Source organism: Clarias gariepinus, chromosome 8 (assembly GCF_024256425.1).
Source record: "Clarias gariepinus isolate MV-2021 ecotype Netherlands chromosome 8, CGAR_prim_01v2, whole genome shotgun sequence".
In the NCBI taxonomy this organism is placed as follows: domain Eukaryota; kingdom Metazoa; phylum Chordata; class Actinopteri; order Siluriformes; family Clariidae; genus Clarias; species Clarias gariepinus.
The window spans coordinates 16,568,329-16,593,055 of NC_071107.1; the positions used below are offsets into that span (position 1 = coordinate 16,568,329).

At 39.3% G+C, this 24,727-nt stretch overlaps 1 protein-coding gene across 8 annotated transcripts; it reads left to right on the forward strand.

Annotated features, from left to right (window-relative positions):
• The first annotated feature begins 1,160 nt into the window (after positions 1-1,160).
• Positions 1,161-24,590, forward strand: ldb1a (LIM domain binding 1a). 8 transcript variants are annotated; one of them, XM_053502397.1, is made up of 13 exons: positions 1,161-1,243; positions 1,398-1,433; positions 3,335-3,435; positions 17,153-17,255; positions 17,403-17,447; positions 18,312-18,387; positions 18,488-18,593; positions 18,723-18,895; positions 19,707-19,829; positions 20,201-20,284; positions 21,199-21,322; positions 21,418-21,566; positions 22,204-24,590. In XM_053502397.1, exons 3-13 carry the CDS (start codon positions 3,408-3,410, stop codon positions 22,432-22,434), a joined length of 1,242 nt encoding a protein of 413 aa, XP_053358372.1. In that variant the 5' UTR covers positions 1,161-1,243; positions 1,398-1,433; positions 3,335-3,407; the 3' UTR covers positions 22,435-24,590. The 8 variants fall into 8 exon arrangements, with proteins under 8 accessions (XP_053358372.1, XP_053358374.1, XP_053358373.1 ...); XM_053502399.1 differs by having other exon boundaries at positions 21,418-21,560; XM_053502398.1 differs by having other exon boundaries at positions 18,491-18,593.
• The last annotated feature ends 137 nt before the right edge of the window (positions 24,591-24,727 follow it).

Below are 24,727 nucleotides of genomic sequence, written 5' to 3' on the forward strand. Positions count from 1 at the left end.
AGCTGAAAGAGGTGACAGTAAAGTGGGTCACCTTGCTTTGTGCTGCGAGCTTGCGTTCATCATTAGAGCTCCATGAAAGATGTGGAAGCATGTAGAATTAAAATGGGGAAAATCACTGAGCACTTTATTTTCCACCCTCCTCTCTCTGTCTGACTTCACAGTCTGACTCACTTGTTTTGCAAAAACAGATCTTACTCTTTAAATAACATATGTCACATTTTAAGAAAGTTTATTAAAGATAGTACCAAATCATTATACCATCAACTGCTATAACTTTTGAAGTTTTGTGTCCGCTTATGTTTCGACTATTGAATTAAAGTTGTAATCATTTTTTGTTTGAGTTTAGTTACTTGTTAATATTAATTCTTGTAATATTCCTGCTAAAGTGAAGTGCAGTGTGTAATGACTATTGACTGCATGAGTGAAGCCTCAAAGTCACTCCTGAACCGCGTCATTATTGCTGACATAGTGAAATAGTGTTTGAGTAAGAGAAGTGAACTAAACAGTACATGAAAATGAAATTATTAAAAATTAGTACTGTTTAGTATGTGAATCTGTTACATTTTGCACTGCTGTGCTTCAGAAATAGAAGCCAGATGTTGACACTGGCAGTCATTAATTAGGTCAGTATTCTTCGTTTTAGGTCATGCAGATCTAGTGGTGGGGCTAGAAACACAATTTCATCTGATCTGGGTAGCAGATGTCTTTCTTACTGGTTCTGTTACGCCTGTAAGGGCAACACTGCTCATTTGTGACAGTTACATTTCAGCCTGGTCTACGGAGTGCCTTAATGATCGATGTCTTCTTGGCATAGGTCACAAGTGGCTGGACTCAAGGCTGGTTGAAGTTAATTGAATGTGAGGCGCCCGTCTGCCTGCGTGTATGCTTTCCTGGCTGCGTGTTTCCAGCAAGTGAGAGACAGAATAATGCTGTGCCTTGTGTGCCCCCAACGAGCAATCACTGCTCTGCCGTTGCCATGGCGACAGTGCCCTCTCTGGGTACGACGGGCTGGAGAAGTTGCTCTGGATCTGCGTCATATTTTTTTTTTTCCAGTGGATCTGTGAGCACTCTCCCGCCTCCTCTTCTCGCTCTCCACCACATCACCCCTCTCTCTCTCTCTCTCTCTCTCTCTCTCTGTCAGTCCTTTCTTTGTTTAAAGGCTAATTGACCCAGCTTCAGATCGTAGGCACACAGTGCTTGGTCTGCCACAAACATCGCAGCTCTTGAAGAGAGGGGGAACGTGGTAAGGGATCAGGAGTGATAAATGATGTGTATTGATTCCTGAAAACAATGTCATTGTCATTATCTGTGAGCTTGGTGACAGAGATGACTATAAGCTGTGCCTTCTGTGTCAGATCAGGTTTATTCTAAGTAATGTATTTCTGGCTCATTCTCAGGTGGTCAGCGTGGGATCGTCGGTGTGCGTGTGTAAGGTGAGTTAGCGCTCCTGCATGCAGGTAAATGTCTACTCTTTTGCCATGCTCTCAAACTGCTGTGCAACACCCTTATACAGAGTGAGGTAAAGACAGTAGGGGGACCATCTTTGTTTTCTGCAGAGCTGTGGCATGTGTGTGTATATATTTGTGTGAGAAGGAGGGAGGGAGTGCAAGAGGACCTGATTGTGCAGTCATAAGACCTGATTGTGGTGAAGTGCATTTCCTGAGGCTTTAGTGCTTCAAAGCGTTGGCTTGAAAAAACAAAAAGCCATTTCCCACAAAATTGCTGCAGCAGCACTGGGAACCTTTTAGTGTAAAATTACTTTTTGATACAGCATGTCTCTTTGTATGTGGTTCACCATTTGGGAATATCCTCCGCTCTTGGTCTTGAAATTTATTTATTACATAGTGACTTTAGATGCTGTTGAGGTGAGTTAATGAAGAAGAAGAAGAAGAAGAAGAAAAAAAAACCTCTCCTAAGCTTTGGATTTCTGCCCAAATCTGCCCTTTTTTTAAATAGATAAATTCACCTCGTCATTCATACAACAGGAACAACTAGACAGGAATGCCCTAGTGTCTACTGAGTGTTGTCTTTCTGACAGCGTATTGATTTTAAATGACAGGCAACAAGGACCAACAAGATGCTCCTTTGAAAAGGTCTTTATTCTCTGTTATTGAGATTTCTGAGATCAAGAGGCTGGAACTCAGTCTTTCAAAGGCAGATCAGGCAGTCAGCTTGACAGGCTGTGTGAAGGACTCGGGGGGTACATATACACGTATGCGTGTGATAGTTTGGGGACTGGAGCACAGCCGGAAGAGGAGAAATACTTTAAGAGGCATGTGGGAGAAAGTCAAGGAGAGCTCGGGGAACTGATCAGAGGGCTGACATAGTATAAAGCCTGTCTGTTCTCAGGAATAAACAGAGAACTCAGAAAGAGGTAGAACTGAAAAACAGCAGGCACCGGTGGAAAGGTTCTTAATTGTTCAAAAAACGATTTCGCAACAAGAGCTGCAGCCCTGTGGAATTATGAATGGCGCGTTATTTGTTTGCTGTATGGATTTTTGAATTGGACTTTTATCCCCTGTTAGAATGGAAACAGTCCTGCACTGCTCATTAGCTCGCGTCTCCTAGGCTCCTTGGACTCTTGTGTGTCCCTGCACTCCAGGTGGGCTTTGCATTTTTAATCGATGCTGTCTGTAGTCATTAACACCATTCTCCTGTCAGCAGAAATAAATGAGGGCTTGGAACAGAAACAGAGGGAGAGAAACAAATTGAAAGAAAGGGGAAAATGATGAATAATCTGACGGATAAAGAGGATGGAGTGGTGGACGTAATTTGGAGGTGGAGGGCTGTGTGAAGGGGATGAGGGAGACCTGCAAAGCTGGGGATAGAGTGTATGTCTCAATGTCTGTTCGGCAGACCCTAGGGAGTCACAAGAAAGTAGGCTGTGTGTTTGTGTGTGTGTGTGTGTGTGTGTGTGTGCGTGCTCCAACTGGAGATAATGACTCTGTGCCTCTGGGCTCTGCCTGACTGTTTATCTCTCAAACATAGTGCAAGGTAAAAGCTGCCAATACATCCACAGGAATAAAAGAGCTGCATTTCATGGCTAATGTACAGTACAATGAAATCTGTCTCACATGCTACTTTTGGACCGCTGTCTTTTTCTTTCACCTTCTCTATACATCTCCTCTCATGTCACAGTCTCTCACACTTCCTCTCTGTCATATTTTCCCCACCCACAAGTATTTCAATTTGCATGTTTATTTGCAGCCGAGAGTCAAACAGAAGCACAATTCCTGCTTCCTGCTTCTAGTCGAGCTCCTGTTTCTACATTTTATTCCCTTACGCACTCCTCCTCCTCACTGCCCTCCCCTCGGCATCTGTTTCTGCTCCTCAGAGGAAGCCCATGCTAGCAGCGCGTGGACTCAACAGCAGCTTTCTGTTCCAAGCACAGCCAAACATGTGAGAAGATGTCTGTTGGAGGTTGCGCTTGCCCAGGTAAGCACTTTAACTTGACTTAATGAGCCAAGTGTTGCACTCTGGCTGCATTGCTGTTCTTGTGTCACTTTTATTATTTTTTCATTGTTATTCGTAAGCGTTTGGGTGTCAGTGAGAGGTTGATCAAAGGCTCCACATCAGTGTTATGCGCTATACTGACTTCATTTGCAGAGAAAGAATGTCGCTGTAACCTGAACAGCCTCTCTGACTGGTTTATATCTGTGTGCTGAGTACACACTTTTTCACGTGACGTCAGCCTGTTCTCACAGATCTTGTGGTTGTTTGTAATAAGCACAGAGTAATGGGGCGGGGTTTCTGGGACAGCCAGTGCACTTACTTAGACGGGTTAAAAAAAAATCCTGCCTTTAAGTGCTAATGGAGTCGCGTGATGCTTAGTTACCTGTAAATATTACACTTTTATTGTTCCTTTCTCCTGTATGCTAAGGGAACACCCAGGCCTCTTAAGCAAACACACTTTCGTAGGAAATATTATATTGAGTACATAGCACTTTGCTTTTTTTTTGAGAGGGTTTATAAGGTGATGTATAGCAAACAGGAGAGTTTTAGACACTAAGTGTACTATTAATAGTCTTAAGATGCTTGCTGAGTGTGTGAAATAAACTAAAGGTTCCTTGACATGGCAAAAAATTATCCCTGGTCAGAGATCTGAAGGCTTTCAGATTTAATAGCCAGAATCCATCTGGGGAATCTACAACCCAGCAGATTTAATATAGGACATCCTATCAGATTGATGGGAATATTACATTTCATAAGGCTATAGGTTATCTGTGCACCAAAGGGAGACATTGTGAGGATATAAGGTTGAGTCGGGATCTTGTTTTGTTAAGGCTTTTAAGAGTTATGGTTCACGTCCTGGATGAAACGCCCTTTTCCCTTGGTGCTGGTCATAATCAAAGTCTGAGAGCTATGGCAGTGGATGAGCTGTAAATATTTAGCGGGAGTTGCAACTAAATTGGAGAAATTACTGCATGGAAACAGAAGACACTTTAGATGTAAAAATCATCTCTGATATTTTTGGTTTAAGCCATATGAAACATTTGACCACAGAATCTTAAGTTAAACAGACATGATGTAGCTGCAGTATCAAACAAGACCAGATGTTTGAAGTACAGACGTCACACTGTACCCCAGTTCAGGCATAACCAGAAAAAAGCAGCTCTGTTGGAACCACAGTCACAAGCCACATAAGGATTCTCCTCTGCTGTTTTAAATGGGATAAAGATCAGTAACTTGTTCATAACATGTGGCATCTAGGCAAGTTTAGACGGATGCTGTGCCATCAGTTCCTTCGCCTTGCTCCCTATTGAAATCCTTATCTTTGTGCAAGACGCGGGCAGGAACGCCTTACTGGCAGACCGACGGATTTATAACAACAACAACAACAACAAAAAAAAGGCACCGTTTTGCACATAACAGTTGTTTAAAATCAAGTAGATTAGGTTCTCGAGGGTGCATTTTTTATGAGTGTGGTCATGGAAATTTCCACAGCCGTGTGTCCTTTCTGATTGTTCTCTTTTTTAGCGTCAGGAGGAGGGAGAAAGGGTAGAAAGAGGGGGTGAGACAGAGTGAGGCAGGGGAAGAAAGAGTGGGAGAGACGGTTGTTTCATGTTGAAATGGGCTGCTTTTGTGTGAGCCTTCCCTGCATTGCTCCATAAAAGCCAGTGGCACTCCATAAAACCTGATTGTGATATTTACCTCGGCTATGAAGACAGCGCTATCTCCCTTTCCTTTCCCTTCCCGAGTCACAGTCGAAGCCCCTCCTCCTGACACATGGTTCTGTTTGAAGTCGACTTTGTTTACATTCCTATGCCTATGTGGGCTCGGTGGGAGTGCACATACCCTGGACCTCGGAGGTCCCCCATCCTCCTGCATACCTGTAGACATTGTGACTTGCCTACAGTTTATTTGGACAGCATTAGTCATATGATGGTGTCCCAGTTACATCCTAAATTTCACCCTGTCTCAGTTCGTAGTTTGATATTAAGGTTCGGACTAGTCTTTCATGTTAGTGCGATAATAAGCCCTGTAGAGACAACACAACAAACATAAAGGGTGAGAAATGATGCTGTTCTCAAGGAATAATGCTGCTGCTCCATTCTGCTTCTCATATACAAGCACTCCAAATCAGCAGGAGCTCTGCTACTTCATGCAGAAAGTCACATGGGCCCCTTGATTAGAGGAAAATCAGAGCTAAAATGGCAAGCTCACAAAGCCAGACCTGTTTCATATTTCACAATGGCTGCAGCTATGGAACCAAGAGTTAGGGCAGGGTGTGCTGCCTGTCGAGCTGAATACAGCTGTTCCAATTCAGTATCCTTGTTGGACGTTGTGTGTGTGCAAACACCTCATCTCTACCCATCCCACAGATTTGTCACATTAGATTGAGCTTAAACAAAATGGTTTCCTAAGCTGAAAGTCAGCACCGTTTTTTTTTGTGTGTGTGTGTGTGTGTGAGGTTATAGCTGTAAGGAACTAATGTCAGCAAAAACCTGGACTGTGCCAGACTTACACTCTGGGACTGATAGAGGAGTGCTGTGAATAAGGAAAACAAGTGTTTAATTCATTTTAATGACATGTTGATCTTTGAGATCAAATGAATTACAAAATTAGCCATGAGTAACACAATGGTGTACACAAACACATCATTGCAGCCTCACATCTCAAGTGTTCTTTGTTGATCCTGAGTTTGGATGTGATCTGTATAAAGTTCCCATATATGTCCTACACGTGCGTTTCCTCTTGGTTCTCTTGTCTCTCTCATAAACACAGCAGTGATCTGCAATGCAAAATTTCCCCGGGATGAATGATGCGTGCATGGTGCACTGTGGTAGACTGGCATCCCATTCATGTCTCTCATCAAGACTTCGGGTTCACGGTGACCCTGACCGGGATAAAGTAACTGTAGATGATTGCATAAACGAAATAGGATAACAATGAATGAAATAACAACTGAAAATGCTGGGATCAACATGTAAGCGCATTTTTGGTGAAAGTATTGAAAGTGGTGGACGTTTAAGGGACATGCAGGGAAGGAGAAAGCAAGAGACAAACCTGTTTACTAATTCCACTTCAAATTTCCATGTCTGTAAATTTTATCTTGATGAAATGAACTTCCATGACTGTAGTGCTATTGCAACACAAGACAAGTTAGTCTGTCTTGTCACAACAGTCCTTTCCATTTAAACTCATCTGAGACACTGCATTCCAAAGGAAGAACTTACATGTCCTTTACAAATGCCCTTTTCCACATGCTCTCTCTCCCTCCCTCTCTCTTTCTCTCTCTCTGCCTCTCACTTTCACTCTGTCCACACTCTATTGTCAGCTTTCAGCTTTGACAAATACCACAAAATGGTTTGAATTTACACAAGGCTATTAGACATAATTATTACAACTGCCAAGCCTCCTGTTTTGCATAGTCTTTCAAACCCCACAGTGATTTTTTTTTTCATCTACTTCCGTATTGCTTTTTTTTGTGCCTACTTTTTAACTCAATTTAGAAGCTATAAATGATGTTAAACGTCAACACACGGACACATGAACAAATAAATGTCTTTTAAATATAGCTAGGAGATTGGGTTAGTGCTTGATGTTTTTGCTTTCTCAACAGAATGCTATATGAGACTGGAGCTGTATAAGGATGCAAAACTGGCTAGAACCAGATTAGGTCATTTACAGCAGAGAGGTATGATGTCTTAATTTTATACTGCAGCCGAAGGAGTGACATGAATATAATAATACTTTTTAAATGATTAAGTGTTATTTGAGCTCTAACTTAGAAACAGGAAATTATGTCAGATGTGGAGTGCATAATATGTAAAGGTCAGGAGAAAACAGTTTGAACCGGCAGTGAACCGCACCAGATCTCATCTTCTGCACTGAATTATGGTTTAATGTAATAGAGGGAGACGTCTCTGAAGCTAGGTCAGTCTGGGGCGGATCGGCTGCTCATCTAAATGAGATGACATCCTGTCTCAGCAGTTCTGCAAAGTAGTTTTTCAGCTTACTCCAGCGCTCTATAGCAACAGCAAAAGCAAGAAATGGTACATTGTATAGGTTCAGTTAACAGGATACCCAATTGGATACAATAATATAAAAAATCTCATTAGTAAAATTTTAGTCAATGATTTAGAGGTTCTAATTTATACTTGTAGGATGTGGTTTTAATGATTTATAGAGTATAAAAAGGGGGTTATGTGCCAGAGAAATGTGAAGGCTTAATAGTCCTGTAAACAATTACCATTGTGTATGTTACATAAGAATTTGTCAGCGGTCTTGTATCATTAGGCCTGTTGTTTATGCTGTACAAAAGGAAGTAGGTTAATCTGAAATTTTGTCCTGTCTTTTGTCCACATGGGGGCACTGCATAGGTTTACAGGACAGAATATTGAGGCATTGTGACTTCAGAACCTAACCCTTTCTAACTCATTGTCTGTACCACTTTATTCTGTATACAGGGTCGAGGGGGGGCCTGTAGCCTATACCTAGAGACTTAGGACTTGGGACAGGGTGCACCCTGGATGAGGTGCTAATCTATTACATGGCACACACATAACAGGAAATTTTGGAACGCCAATTAGGCTATTTTGCATGTCTTTGGACTATAGGAGGAAACCGGAAACCCAAGGAAACCCAAGGCGGGAATCGAACCCCAACTCGTGCAAGGTGACAATGCTAACCACTAAGCCAACATGTCGCCCCTAACCCGTTCTGATGCCTATATTTTCATAAACAGCATGCCACACAAGAAGTGCTGCCATATTTTACCTGATCGGCTTGTTTGCATATGGACACAGGGTTTAAGGCCACCCTGTATATGAGTAACTGGGTAATTCATAAATCATTTTGGCATTTTAATAGATACAGGGTGATGGAGGAAAAATGCACCTAATTTGCATTTATTTAACAGACATTTTTATATCAGATGCACATTATCAATCACTCCTGATGAAGTCTTATGGATGTCAGTGAATGAAAAATATCAACTCAAGTACAGATCAAATCTCAGGGTCATTTAAGTGTGTAAACATACAGTATAGCATAATACCTCAAGGATAGGCTGCAGGAATCTTCTCTCTGGGCTCTAAAGAAATCAACCCCATTATTGTGTCTTTGTACCTTCACAAATAAATCTGATTCGGATTCTTTTTTTTATGCCCGTTAATAGAACTGGTGCATTCGGTTCCACAAAAATCCAAAGTAATCCAGTTATAGACATTTGTTAAAAGTAAATAATGTGATGTGAATACCAAAAATGTAATCATACTTTAATGTCTTTTTATCTTTAAAAGAGAGGGAAGCTTAGCTCTGTTGTTCCAGCATAATTTTGAAAGTGGTCCTACCCTGACTGCACCTTTAGGCAGCAATTTGTCCCCCGATCACTGATTTGGCGTAGTTATAAATGGCTGTCACATCCTGTGTCTGTCTGCAGAGTATTATCACACTCTGCCAGGTGTGTAGTTGTAAGCATTCAGGGTCAATGTGCAGTGTAGAGCTACTTATGGGTTTGGGTTCTGGATGACACACAGTATTAAAAAGCTGAGAGGTGGAAAGAGATTTGGTCAGAAACGACTGAGCCAAGCCTGGGTGTTGTACAGTGTTTCCCTGCAGTGAGATATCTTACTCACAGCAAGGGATTTAAACTGAGGAATTACTGCACATTATGAACAGTATTAGTTCATGAGAAAACTGAATGCTGTTAAGACAAAAACAAACAGGTGTGACCTTTTTGACCCCATTTGGATAGCGATAAATATTTTGATCTAGAACAGGTTTAATAATTTTGGATGATATTTCGCGACCCTACCAGGTATCTGTCCAATTTGATGCACCAGTGAGTGAAAGGTTTTGTGCTCTTGGTTTTTTTTTTTCTTGTCTGAAACATAATTCTTATATTATATCATATATTATATATCACAGCGGCATAGCAGTTAGCCATGTTGCCTTGCACCTCCAGGGTCGGGGCTTGATTCCCGCCTCGACCCTGTGTGCGTGGAGTTTGCATGTTCCTTTCATGCTTGGTGGGTTTCCTTTGTGTACTCTGATTTCCTTCCACAGTCCAAAGACATGCAGATTAGGCTAAGTGTGTGAATGAGCGTGTGGGTGTGTATGTGCCATGTGGTGGATTGGCTCCCCATTCGGGGTATACCTCGCCTCATGCCTTGGGATAGCCTCCAGGCACCTTGTGACCCTGTATACAGGATAAAGCATTATAGATGATGGGAGAGTGAGTGACACTTGGTGAATCACAAGCCACAAGCCCAAGAAATTTCTGTGTTAAAACTAATGAAATCTACATCCTTACTGAAAAGTTACATGAGCACAACCTGTAAATAGTTACATGTGTTTTTAGTGCACTTTTTACATGAATTGTTCAGTGTTTTTACTGGAATTCACATTTGCACTTTCATAGATTAAAGTCTCGAAGTGGACCATCTTATTTACATAATAATAATAATAATAAACAAGACAACACATAAGAGCTCAGAGATTTTGGTCCTTAAAGATGTGTTGCCAATAGATGGCGCTGCTGTAACGTGGTCCCTTGCCTTATACTAAGACTGTAGACTGCATGTACATCCAGCAGTGCACTAACTATCACGCAAACCCACAGGTGCTCTTCAGTCAGTTTGGATTTACAAGTTGACTTGTCTAGATACAAGTATGCCAGTAGAGGCGACGTAGGTAGCCACAACACTAGTGGCTATGGATGGCATTCTGCAAGCATGGCACCTCTGATATAAAACTAAACCAAGATATTGCCTAATTTCTTAATAAAGGACAACATACTCTTATACTCTAAAGGACTTAACATACCCAAGCCCGGATAAAATGGGAGAGTTGCGTCAAAAAGGGCATCCGGCGTAAAATCTGTGCCAAGCTTGTATGTGGATCGAATGGTCTGCTGTGGCGACCCCTTGCCGGGAGCAGCCGAACGACCAGCAACAACTTTTAAATTCCTAAATTGTTTGGTAGATCACACTCGTCTGGCAAATGAATTATTATGTTTCATTTATTCATCTTTATGAATAAATTTCTTATCTCATTCACAATTTAAGAGGATTTGGAGATTGTCCTGGGAACTCTGGGAATGCAATGCGAAGGACATCTAGAAGCGTCCTAAAAGTCCACTTCCACCTCTATAGTCATCTTTGCAACCTGTTTGACAACTTATTCAAACATATTCTAAACTCAAAATCAAGGCTCTTTACTGTTATGTCGCAAAAAGTACAATAAAATGTTATTTTTATGTCTTTGCAGACATATTTAGAAGAATACTTTATTTGTCAGTTATGCATTACAACACAGTAAAAATCTCCCATCACGTATTCCAACTTGTTCGGAAGTTGTTTTCAGAGCATATTGTTAGATATGATACAGTGTCCCTGGTACAGAAAGGGTTAAGCGTCTTTTGCAAGTGATTGTTTTTGCATCTTGGTTTTGTTGCAGTTTGAACTCCTGACCATCTTATCAGAAACCAAGCATCTTAAATCACTGAAACTTGCAAAAACAACATACCACCACTCAACCACAGCAGACAGCAATACATTATCCATACAGCAAGGAAGCATGCATGGGTGGAATGGAGAAACACTTGGTGAATGCTGAAACCTCTAAGTCCTTGTGTTTGATCATGACTTTTTTTCTTTTTCTTTTTGAAGGTTTTATGTCAGGTTCTTTATTTTACTCAGACTGTCCAAAACATGCAGGTGAATGTGTGTAACATTGCCCTGCAATGGGCTCTTATGCTGTTGTGTTGTTGGACCCAGTGTTGCTAGGATTGGCCCTTGATTCACCTTGATACTGACCAGGATAAAGCAGTTACTGAAAATGACTGACTGACTGATTGAATGAATTATCAATTTGTGGCAAAGTTGAATTGCATGGGAAATGTGAAAAGTGGTATGTGGATATATCTGGAATTAAAAAAGTTAAGAACATGGCACATACAATGTTAAAGCATCTATTCATTTTTTACAGCAATAAAATTGTATAAAATTGTTTTAATTCATGGAAGTTTTAAATATTGCATTTTTAAAAGTGTATTATTTCACAATTTGCACCATCACAGACTTCCTGTGTTGTAATCGGAGTTTATCTTAAAAAATTGACTAAACTGATATGAGCTGCTTATCAACCAAAAACTCAAAATAATATTTTTGTCTGTTTATTTTCCTGTATGCATCAAAAGGAATAATTTAGTGGGATATTCAAAATAAATGTTTTTGCAAATTAAAAATACATAGAACTTAGAACTTGCATATAGTTACTTAAGACAACACATAACAATGCAGACACACAATTTTGTGCACCTGAAGACGATATGACACCTGTCCAGAATTCAGCTAAAAGAGGCAGCAGCCATACATTTTTTTTTGTGCAGTGTTCTAAAACTGGCAGGGCATGTTCAGTGTTAGTGGCCATTAGAATAGTACAGTAGTACTCTGTCTGAGCTGTAAATGTTTTAACCTATACAATTTTCTTTCATTAATTCATTCATCTTTTTCACCACATATAGTGTACTGAAGTCTTTTCCAGGAGACCTTGGGCACAAGGCAGGGTAAATCCTGGACAGTGTGCAAATCTATTGCAGAGCACACATGCACGCTATGGGCAATTTGAGAACGCCAATTAACCTAACCTGAATGTTTTTGGACTGTGGGAGGAAACCTGAGTATCTGTAGGAAACACACCAAGCACATGAGAACATGCAAACTGGATGTGGGAATTTAGCTGTTGACCCTGAAGGTGCCACCGTGCTGCTTTTTAAGCATTTAAGGGTCCGTGTTCGATTTCCACCGCTGGGTCTGTGTATGGAATTTGGATACTGTATGGATTATGCATGAGTATGCTTGGTACTCAATACAACTTCAGATTTGCCAGTTTCCTCCCACAGTCCAAAAACATGCAGATTAGGCTCATTTGCATTGCCAATAGTGTGAATGTGTGTGAATGTTGACCAGAGCTAGGTGTATTTACCACACTTACTCACTCACTTACTAACTCATCGTCTATACTGCTTTATTCTGTATTCAGGTTCACGGGGGGCCTGGAACCTATTCCAGAAAATTTAGGGCATGAGGCGGGTACAAACTCAAACTCCATGCACACAGAGACAGGAATCATTAAAAAAAAATTGGACCTGGATCCTGGAGGTGCAAGGCAAGAGTGCTAGCCAATACACCGTCGTGCCGCTGGAGGTACATCAGATGTAAAAAAAAAAAAAAAAAAGTGTGTATGTGTGTTTGGGGGGGGGGATAAATACAATGGTCACCATTGGCCTCCACAGTCCCTAGTTGGACTACAGAGGTTCTTAGATGGATTTAGAAGTATAATATTGTGGACACTGATTCCCTGCAGTATTTTCATGCAACTAAGGAGAAACCCAGAATTTACTATGTTTCATTAAGAGTTTATAATAAAAGTCCAATCAGATTTAAAAAAAAAAAACAGCTCACAAACATACATGTTAAATGTGGTTGTTATTTGTATGCGCTCGAAGTCTAATAGTGCAGGCTTCACAAATGAAAGATTTCTGGATTTTAACCTATTTGGCAAATCTAAAGCAAGTCCATGCATGCAGACTGTAAAGTAGCAGACGCATGCTGCAGATGAGGAGAAACTGTTGCAGAGGGAGGAGGCCGCGTGCGGTCCAGCTACTGGGGGGAGGGGTGGATTTAGGCTTGCAGGGAATGCAAAGGGGGTGATGATGCACAGAGGAGTAGGAGGCGGTGTGGCGGGGTGAAGGAGGAAGAGAGAGTGAGAGAGGTAGACAAGGAGCAGGAGAGAGAGAGAGAGCGCGAGCGCTGTATGCTATTGTTCATGCCCTGTGCAGGGAACAAAGGGCCGGCCGGGTGGACTGTCTTGTGCTTTCCTTCGCATTTTTACTATTATTATGTGCCTCTAAAGAAGACCCTAAATTCAGTCGGTAAAATTGAATATCACACTGCACGCCAACATGGGCTTTTAAAAGGGTAAACTTGCGCCCTAGGACCTGAGATCGGAGCGCAAGACGCGCAGGAGTGCATTCTTCTCTCTGCACAGGTAAGCACGGCCCGGCTAGGCTAACAGGGCTAACCGGCTCCAGCACATATGTCTATAGCCTGCGTGTTACTAAATATCTGCTTTAGCACGGTTTGGGAATTAATTATGACGAATAGAAGAAACTTGTTTGTTGGTTTGTTTTCTGAAAATGAGCTAAGTTAAGCTTAACAAGGCCGCCTGAAGTGCAGTGTTGCTAGGCTAGGCATCAGATTATACCCAGCCAGGCCTGTGTTCAGACTGGGGCTGTGCTGTTTCAATTGGAATTGGTTTGTTGATAAATCACACGTGTTTTTTTATTTGTATTTTATTTATTTTGATATTTTCAGAATTCATCTACTATCACTATGTAGACATTGAGCAGGGAAAGAAGTAATCCAGCTCACATAAAAGACTCATGCTTAGTTTTCCTTTAAAGCTGCAATTTAAACTGGTTTCCAGTCCACAGATTCCCAGTCTTGGTGCTTGAGTACCTTTGATCCTGTACAGTGTAGTGTGTTCTCCTCTCAAACACACTTCAACACAGCTGATTGTTTAAAAGCAGGGGGGAAACGAGGTTTGTGAACACCACAGTGTAAAAACAAACCCTCATGGCAGTAGGATAAAGTATAAGAGATTGATGTCTAATCCTACACTCACTCTCGGGTACAGCTGATCTCACTACAGACTGCGCCATGCGCCCATCTTTTGCAGTGATCTAAAGTAATGTCACACTATAATTTGGGCTTACATTAGGAATTAATGTAACACAGGTAAGTAACTTAAAAAAAGTGAAAATGTATTGGATATACCTTTTTTAAATGAAACATTTTTTTTTGCAACCAGAAAAAAACCACTGTAATGTAAAGGCCCGATTAGGATTTCAGCACACATCTTAAAAGATATTAGATGTACATTAGATTTGCAAGCATATTCAAAAAAAATTAAAAGTTTTGTTTAAAATTAAAGTATAAATTGCAATAAATAATATAAACATCACCAAACATATGTTTTGTGTCATATGATGTTTGTCAGGCTTTATGCTCACCCTGTATTAAAATTAATACATTAGTATTCTTATCGCTTTATTGTTTGTTATAATTATCATTATTATTTTCCCCCCTGAAATTTTTCACCCACAAAATCCAAGTGAATTATATTTGTGTTAAAAAGGACATTTGACACATTCTCTATTAAATAGTTTTTTTCTACTTTTGCTTGGGCTTGCCTTTAACATAGTGCAAGTCTTTTGTGAATTTTCATTTGTTTTTTTTTTTTATTTATTTATAATTTTAACAAAATAATTGCATTTGTGTGTAAAATGTTTATTATTGTTATTGTCATTTAGTAGCATTAATTGACTGCACCGCAGTTGTTTCCGTGTTTCATTTGAATAGCCAGTCAGTTAAGTGTAAAACCTTAATGAATAAAAAACTACAACTCTGTCAGTAGCATGTTATCTAAAGAGCTTAATCATTTGGTGATGCTTCACTCAGCACACTGGGAATCTTGCTCTGTGTTGTTTGCCAGCTGATTAATCAACAGTCTGTGTTCAACACAGCAGTCCATCTGCCGCTCTGAAACACAGAACGTCATCTGTTTTTACCAAGGTTACACCATAGTCTGTATGAAAAAAAAAAAAGAACAGGACAAAACTGGTTTTAATGTTTAAATGTGGACACTCTGGTCATCACCGACTTGGCAGGAGTTGACTCCACATAAACCCCAATTAATTCATGAATCGCACAAAGGGCGGAGCAAACAGAGCCTGGCTGGAACCCGCCTACCTCCCACAAGCTTGTGAGCTTAGCTAAAATGCTATGTTGGTTAACATTAATTTATATGCTAATGCGTTTGATTGAACTTATTCATACGCTATACCTCGTCCCATGTCGACTCTTTTGATAAATAAAGCTACAAGACAAACAGCTAGCAGTTTGACACCTGTATTGGAGCTGTTTTACAAATTGGCCACACCCCTAATGACCTAATTATGCATAACTTTAAGTCTTAATATAGATTTATCTGACAAGCTACATAAAAATTTAGCCACCATACAGTGAATAGAAAAGATAGCTATTGTGAATCACACTTTTTTTTTTTTTTTTTGCACCAGGCTGTAAACGTTTTTTTTATTTTTTCAGTTGTAAATTTTGGTATTTTAACATTGGCCTCCAGTGGACATTTGAGGAACTACATGTTTTGGCACTTATTGGTTGGTTTTACTTATCAGAAGCAGAGGTTGCAATTTTAAAGCAGCTGTTTGTAATTTTTTCAGTGCCCTCTCTTGCCTCCAAGAAAATTAACAGTTGCACTGAAAACATTGACATTTCCCCCACTCAAACCAACCTTCACTGTGCATAAGATTGGTAAATAGGCAAAGAGCAGCTCTGTTTTGGTGTTTAGAGGCTCAGAAACTAGTTGATACAGATCTGCAAACATTTTGACATTGCAATATCACCTTTTATGTTCACAATTTGTTTCCTTGTGACACACAAAGTATAGTTTTTACCCCTGGAGTAGCAGAGAACTAGTCTAAGAGCAGTTTGTCATCATTGTGATTTGCTAGGGAAAAATATACACTGATTTGAATGGCACGTCCTTGCCCCTTCTTTTTTTTTTTATCAAGGATGTTATGTAGGCCATCCTGGAAAAGTGTACACTGTAAAGATAATCAGACCTTTTTGACAATAGATATTTATTTCTTGTATATTTTTGTGGTTATTTTTAGACTATGTTGTTCTTTGGGCCATACCCTAATTTTATGCAGTTAATTAATGTTTGGCTTTTATTTCCTAAAAGCCTCTTTAAGATCCTGTAGGTGGTGGTGTTTAAAAAAAAAAATCCAAGAGCCTGTGGGTGTAGTTAAAATCAGAGAGAGGGATTATGTGGTTGATGTTTGCATGTGTTTTGCAGGGGCTGTGGGGGATGGGCAAAGCACGCCTCTGCTTCCTTACGTCACCCGCTCACATTTTAACTCGAAGAAGGTGCAAAAACAAACTACTGCATGTAATATTTCACAAAGTCATCCAAGTCCATGCAGAGGTGTCGGGGAGATATCGCACTTAATATGAGGTTTAAATATGACTAATGACTTTCTGTAGATGCAGTGCAGTGACAATTTTTTAAATATAATTATAGATGAATGGGTCACCTTCTATGGTGCAAGTTTTGCATTATTAAAAAAAAGATTTTTGGTTTAATCTTCGAACAAATGCGCTAACCCAAGTGCAAACACCTGGGTGTAGATCTTGTTGTGTGCCCCCCTCTCAATCTTCTTTTTTTTTTTTTGGTGTGTGCGCATGTGTGTGCAAAGTATTTGTGCCTGTGGTTTGTTGCAAAATGGCACTGCTAGACAAGCAGGAGTTAACAGTAACAAAATAAGTGGGGGGATGGGCTGTGTGTAGAGTAAGCAGCAGATCAACCCAATGTCATGTGGTCACATGGTACCATGTTTGTGAGTGCAGGAAAGGGGGATTGTAGATTTTGGCTGAATTCAGTATATGTCTACTATCCTGAAACTATAATTAAAGAAAAAGAATTCCAAATTCTCATGTGACCCTTTCACATCATCTCTGTCTTTAAGCAAAAAAAAAAAAAAAAAACGGTGTGTATTCAATTACACCTTACTTCAGAGGAGTGTTATTCATTCAAGCTGGATTTTCTTATTATCTTCTAGGCTGTTCGTCCAAGTCGTTCAAGCTGTACTCTCCAAAGGAGCCTCCGAACGGTAGTGCCTTCCCCCCATTTCACCCAGGCACTATGCTGGACAGAGATGTGGGGTAAGACATATTCCTTTAACAGATGTTACACAAAGCAATCATAATTATTTGTATTTTTAATACCTTTATTTTTTAATATACAATAGTCTACAAATTAAAATCTCAGTGATGGAATGACGGTTTTTATGATGTGCTTTAAATTTACAGCCCTACACCTATGTACACTCCTTCGTACATGGAGCCTGGAATAGGGTGAGTGTGTGTTGTTCAGTTATTATTGCAGGCTTGTGTTGATTGTGCTGATTATGATTTGATGTGCGGATTAACAACTTGCTAATATCCAAGATTAAACACAGGCTCCTCAGTGGACAATGTTATTACTGGAGTTGTGTTTAAGACAGAGCTGTTGGGCCTAAATATACTGTATGTTGTAATGGTAATAGTAGTAATAGACTGTTCTTTTCGTTAGAGTTGAAGTTCTTCTGAACTCTTAGTTACGCTACCTACTATATTACATGGAAGAGGATTAATACAGATATGCTAACAAAATGAGCAAGTAGTAGAACCCCAGGGAGATAAAGACCAAGAGTAGGCATAATACCCTTTGTCCCACCATGATATTATTTTTAAGATGGCAAGGCCATGTGGATCCAGCTGTGGATTTTTTTTTCTCATATCACAAATATAAGACATTATTATACATAATATAAAACATCTATTGCAACTTCCTTGTAAAAACAAAAAAGTGCTTCATCATTTGTAAAAGACAGTTTAAAAGTTCTTACTATGTTCACAATGCATGTGTAGTTGATGCGTGTAGTTTAGCAGAATTGGGCATTCAGAAACGATCAGTGCATCACACGACCATGAAATATATTTACAGGCTGAAAAATGTTACTTTGTAAAAGATAAGCAAGCATGATTTCCCCCCACCCTCTCCGCATGGTGGACATCAATTGCTCATGTTTATTATATTAGCAGCCTATTGAACCTGCTTGTCCATGGAACATGTTATCTGTTATAAAACATAGTTATCTGGCACACATTTGCATGGTTAATTGAACACCATTTAAATCATTTTGCTGTACCTCCACCAATTTATGTGTCTTGTCACAGGAGGCATACGCCATATGGAAACCAGACAGACTACAGAATATTTGAACTGAATAAACGACTGCAGAACTGGACAGAGGTAACAAAAAGTCTGCTTTTGTGCTAATATATGGACTATAATAGTTGGTAGTAAAAAAGGTTTGTCCCAGAAAGTATGATATGTTTCCTTTAATTCCCAGCAGGATTGTGACAATCTGTGGTGGGATGCCTTCACTACAGAGTTTTTTGAAGATGATGCTATGTTAACAATTACATTCTGTTTGGAAGATGGTCCTAAACGATACAGTAAGACGCCTTCATTTTTTTTTGTTTCTAAAATAAAATCTTAATAAAAAAAGTTAAGCTAAATATTTCTCAACTGTAACGTGTCATGTCATGTGTCTGTTTTAACCCATAATCTTTTTGTGTTTGAAGCCATCGGCCGGACACTGATTCCTCGCTACTTTAGAAGCATCTTTGAGGGAGGAGCCACTGAACTCTTCTATGTATTAAAGCATCCAAAGGAGTCTTTGCACAGCAACTTTGTGTCTCTTGACTGTGATCAGTGCACCATGGTCACACAGAATGGCAAGCCTATGTTTACACAGGTGATCTGTTCTGCACAAGTTTTGCACAAATGTTAAAGTTAACACAAAATGTTAATGTTTGTCCACTCAGGCTTGAGGCCTGGTGCATCTGTTTGACATGGAGCATTTCTTGGTGTTCCTGCCTGTGATGCTTTACTCTAAGTTTCTTAGTGACCAGCTCTGTCTACTGCACCTAGTTGTGCTACTGCACCTAAAATTGAAGTCGGCTTGAGAGAGTTTCCAGTTTTTTTTTTTTTTTTTTTTTTTTTAAACCAATCAAATCCGGAGTGATTTGTTTCACTCTCAGTGGCCCAAAACTGAACCACGAAGAAGAGAATAGATTGAATCATGGCAGGAAATATGTTGGCCATCGCAAGTTTTATGATTAGAATGTTTTGAAGAAATTGATATAGACAACTCCATTAGCCACCTATAGTCATAAATACATCAAAATATTTTCAATACAATTATTGGAAGAAAAACATCCAAACAAAATTTTAAAGCTGCATGCTGTAACAAAACCACTGTCTAAAGTGACTAGAAATTGCTGAATAAATGTTTAGAGCTGCTTAGATGTGACATAATTTTTTTTTTTATTGTTTTAGGTATAAGCTTAAATCAGTACTTATTAGGTACAAATCCAAAGTACATGTAAAAATTATAGTTTCAATTGTAATACTTAAATGGTGACAAATCTGTAAAATCAGGTTTCTGTGGGTATTATTTTTTCCTTGAATAGTTCTGTAGCTACCTCTGCTGGTTGAACTTGGAGTTTTAATTTGCTTTTGTAAACACCTTTTTTTTATTTTTATAATTGCTTCCAAAACCACAGGTTTGTGTAGAAGGCAGGCTATATCTGGAGTTCATGTTTGATGATATGATGCGCATAAAGACGTGGCATTTCAGCATCAGACAGCACCGTGAAGTCGTTCCACGCAGCATATTGGCCATGCATGTGAGTGTCTAATGTTCATTTTATCAAAAAACTTTACAACCTTTTTGTTGTGTTTCCAGGATCATTGACACCAGAATATTTTTTTATAAGGATGTATTTAGTATTTGTATTAAACCCAAAGAATTTACAAGTTATTATCCCCCAGTTTACATTGAAGTTAATGAGATTGTCCAGGTGATGGTGCTGTATGAATATTTAAAATATTTTTGTTTTGACTTATTTTCACCTGCATATTATTTTCTATAAAATGAGATTACTAATAACATTGTTAGCACCTTCCATGCCATATTTTCATTACAAATTAATCAAGACCAAATTGTTTTAAGCACATATATAGGATTTTTACCAGTACTATTTTTATATCCTTTCAGGCGCAAGACCCACAGATGCTTGACCAGCTGTCAAAAAACATCACAAGATGTGGGTTGTCCAATTCAACATTAAACTACCTCCGAGTAAGTATGCACCTGAGTAACATTAGCTGTGCAATGTGTTAATATAATTCACTTTGGTTATTGTTTTAAGATAAAAAAATAAAAATAAATAAATCTCTTTTTTTTTTTTTTTTTTTTTGTTATGTACTTTTTATAAACTCTGAAACTTTTGGTGCTTTAAGTCTTCAGCAGAGTTATTGTTGATTGTAATGCATATTGTGCACCATGAAAAGGCCATTCATAGATGTTGATTATTTTTTTAAGTGAGTTTGTTTTTTGTCGGGTTGGTGGGCATATTAGTCTGCCATAATCCCATAGCAATCTGTATTTCAATCTGGCTTTATTGTCACTTCAACCATATACAGTTAGTACACAGTGAAATGAAACAATGTTCCTCCAGGACAAAGGTGATACATGCAACATAGATTTACAACTTAAATTAACAGAAAAACTAACTAGCTAACTTTTAAGACCTGGTTAGCTGGGAACTTTCTGGGAACTTTTGGGAATCAGTTTTTCTTTTCCAAATATGGTGTAGTTTTGTATGGTATAATTGGCCTAAAATAAATAAACGTGCATGTTTAAAGATCAGGCCACAGATGAAGAATGTATTTAATATTTCTCCTTTAAATCAACACTCAAGCCTCGGCATTTGATGTCCCATTCAAAGTAGTCCTGTACAGTTTATATGTTTACTCGCTACTTATAATTTAATTTATTATTTGCTCCTAAGATCAGTAAGTTGACATTATTATGTCGAATTATGTTGACTTTAGGGTAAAGAATTTACCGTTGAGAGAGTTTTTAACATTGGTCTTCTTTCAGTTGTGGTACCCTTATGTATAATTTTTTTCCCTGATATGTTTATCATGTAGTGATAATAGCCCCTGTAAATTCTGATAAATATGAATGTTTTTCTTTTTGGTTTTCTTCAGCTTTGTGTAATCCTGGAACCCATGCAGGAGTTAATGTCCAGACACAAGACATACAGCCTCAGTCCACGAGATTGCTTAAAGACGTGCTTATTTCAGAAATGGCAAAGGATGGTTGCCCCACCAGGTAAAGGACCTGAAGAAAGTTCAGCCTTCTTTGTGGCGTTAGTATTTGACAGGTGCTCTTCATGACTGTAACACAAATGTTGTTTTTCTTTGCAGCTGAGCCGGCAAGACAAGCGCCAAATAAGCGACGGAAACGGAAGATGTCCGGCGGCAGCACCGTGAGCACTGGTGGGGGAAACAACAATAACAACAACAGCAAGAAGAAAAGTCCGGCCAGCAATTTTGCGCTCTCCAGCCAGGTACCTGTAAGCATCTCATTTTGATCCCCTTTATACAAACATTTGAGTAATAAGACAACAAGTGCATGGGTGGTGGGGCTGAGAGCTTTGCATGAATGAAAAAAAAAGAGTTCAAAGAAAAGACAGACCCAATGTAGAGACAAGTGGACATGATCCAATGCTGGGCAGTCCCTGGTCCTTCAGGGCCTCAGGTCTGTGGGTTTTCTTTGCTATTTTCTCAGTTATTTGATTAGAGCCTGGTTTGTGATTTGAGCTCCTGAAACAGCCAGTAATGGAGACCCGAGGTGGAATGAACCCATGCAGCACTAAAGGATCAGGGATGCCCACCGCTGATCTTTTCTCTCATAGACAGGGCTACATGTTAAGTCCATAGTAGAATATGGTTCCCAATCAGTAAACTTCGTGTTGGATTTCAAGTTCTTTTTATTGGCAGCAATTGGTGCTTAGAGTTTCTGTGGCTGCCAAATTGTGCTGGCATTCTTGATTACAGTGGGCACACATTGCTTGAGCTCTGAGGTTATAATGACCTCTGAAGTTGGAATGGGGAAAGGACGGTGCCAGAAGTTACCGAGTCTCTTCTACCCCTGAACACCCTCCCCCGTGTTACGGGGATAATGTTTGCACCCCTTGCTGTCCCCTGCAGGACGTGATGGTGGTAGGTGAGCCCACTCTGATGGGAGGGGAGTTCGGGGACGAGGATGAGCGGCTGATCACGCGGCTGGAGAATACGCAGTTTGATGCGGCCAATGGCATCGATGATGAGGACAGTTTCAGCAACTCCCCAGCTTTGGGCAACAACAGCCCATGGAACAACAAAGCTCCCTCCAGCCAGGAGAGCAAGAGCGACAACCCCAGCTCCCAGTCGGCCCCGTAGACTGCGAAAACTCACTGTGCATAGATAGGGAACGGGCAATACCAATCGCCTGCTTGTGTTCAGAGAGGCAATCACGTTGTAGTAAAGCCAGCCTTCCTGTCACAGTGTTCTGCTCCGAGGAGTCCTCATTGGCCAGACTGTGTTTTTCCACTTGTGAAATTGTGATTTGCCGCATACTGTAGGATTTAACTTTGATACAGTTTAATTTCATAATTAAATTCTTTATTTTAAAGGAGCTCACTGTGCATTTGTGCCTGAGAGAAATTCAGTGTTTGGTCCATTTGAGTTCTCTGAGCCTTAGCAGTTAGTGAAGGCAGTCATCTCTGTGGGTTCTTGTTCCAACCTCGGGTCTCAGTGGGTGCTGTGCTTAACTATGCATGGCGGTTTCTGTTATGCTCACTTCACATGGAAGGGTTCTTTTATTGAATCATCTAATGATAACTATTATGTGCACCTCAAATTCAAAACCAACGCTAAATTATTTGTTTTGTAGGACCTGGTTGGAACAAAAACCTGTACAGTTCCGGAGCTTGAGGACCGGAGTTGAGAACCACTACGTAAAATCTCTTAATAAAGAAATAAATTAATAAAATAAGCAAATAAGTGAAAGCCTTGATGGTACTGGAGTTGTGGTCATGCTCAGTATGGTCATAAGCAGACGTGGACCATGAAGCCAGGCTCCAAAAAGGTGTTCGTTTTTCTCATTGTTAATTTTTTTTATTATTATTATTATTTTATTTTATTTTTCTAGCAATTTGTAAGGGAAAAATTATGAACAAGTAAAAAAAAAAAAAAACCTTGAATATCCTTTGCACTGTTGCCACTCTATTTTTGATCTATTTTTCTTAAAAGAAAATTATAGTACATTTGTTTCTTTTTATCCTTCCCGATTATTAAAAGTCAAATTTGATTAAATATGTAACTGGAAAATGGTAGATTTATATATGATGATAATTTGTATTATTAAAGTTTACTTTGCGGTACAAAGCTGAGGTCCTGTTTAAATGTGGACTAAAGGTTCCATGGCATGTGTGTCTGGAATCTACATGTTCCAGATGTAAGGTTTACAGCAAGAGAAGCTAATTATTTACAGGAGCTCCCCTTTTTATGTAATCATATTTGGAGGGCTTTACCTCCTTGAGTATGGTTAACACACCTTTGCTTAATAATTTGAGTTAATGTTTTTGTGAAAGAGATTTTTAATCTGTACAGGATAGTAGGCAACTCAATACCTATTAAAGTCTTCATGGTACTCTCACCATGTGGTTTCAAATGCATAAGCAAAGCACCTCTTATTCTCAACAAGAGTATGTGATTTATTTTAGTTTCTCAAAAATGGTTATGTTCTGTTTCTTTTTTTATATATATATATGCTACAGACCAAGGAGCTAAGAGCAAGATAATTCAACTCAACTATTGTGTATTTGATTCTATGAAGAATACTTTTCATAATTTTGTTTGTGTATTTGTGCTTGTATATTTAAGACTGTAGCTAAGGTCTGTATAAGTGTAGTTGTATTTACTGGTCTTTAGATCAGCTCTAAGGACTTGCATTTTAATGGAAAAAAGGAAACAAAAACAAAACCCATGCATTGTAGTCAGTGTCTTTAGAGATATTAGTCATAGGGTTCATTTATTTCTGGGATTATCTTAGGGTTTCAGTGTACAATGTATTTATTTTTGCAGCATTGCATCATGTGTGTATACATCACATTTACATTGTTTTCTGCCATTTTCAGTAGAGAAAGGTGGTCTTGCCTTTTTCAATTTTTCATAAGCAAAGAGCGCAAAATTATTTGCGGGGTAACAATAAAAATCAGTAAGCTTTTAAAACCCCTAGGCATACCAGATTACAACACCAGAGGGCATTCTGCATTTTGGTTCTCTGTTCTTTATGGTGAAAGCATTATCCAAAATCAGCAAAAGTATTCTGCTGACTTCTTTGGATGTTTTATATAAAAAGCCTCCAATAACAGTCTTGTTCAATTATCTTCCAAATGTCCTATGTTACTTTTGGAGGTTTTCACCAAATTGACAGTAAAGGGTTAAACCCTTTTTCATGTTCTTGTCGAGCCCCTTTGATAGTGGCTATTTGATAAATCTATTTTTTTCTATTGTCTGCTATTGATGATTCGTGTATGGTATAATAAAACCAATTTTCACGTAAATCTGTATTTTGCCTTTTTTCTAAATTGCAATGTGATTTATATGAACTCTTTTAGCTTCAGTCCTCTTTGATGAGCACTGAAACCGGCATGTTTGCAGGTACAAAGGTTGAACTTTCACAAGGAGG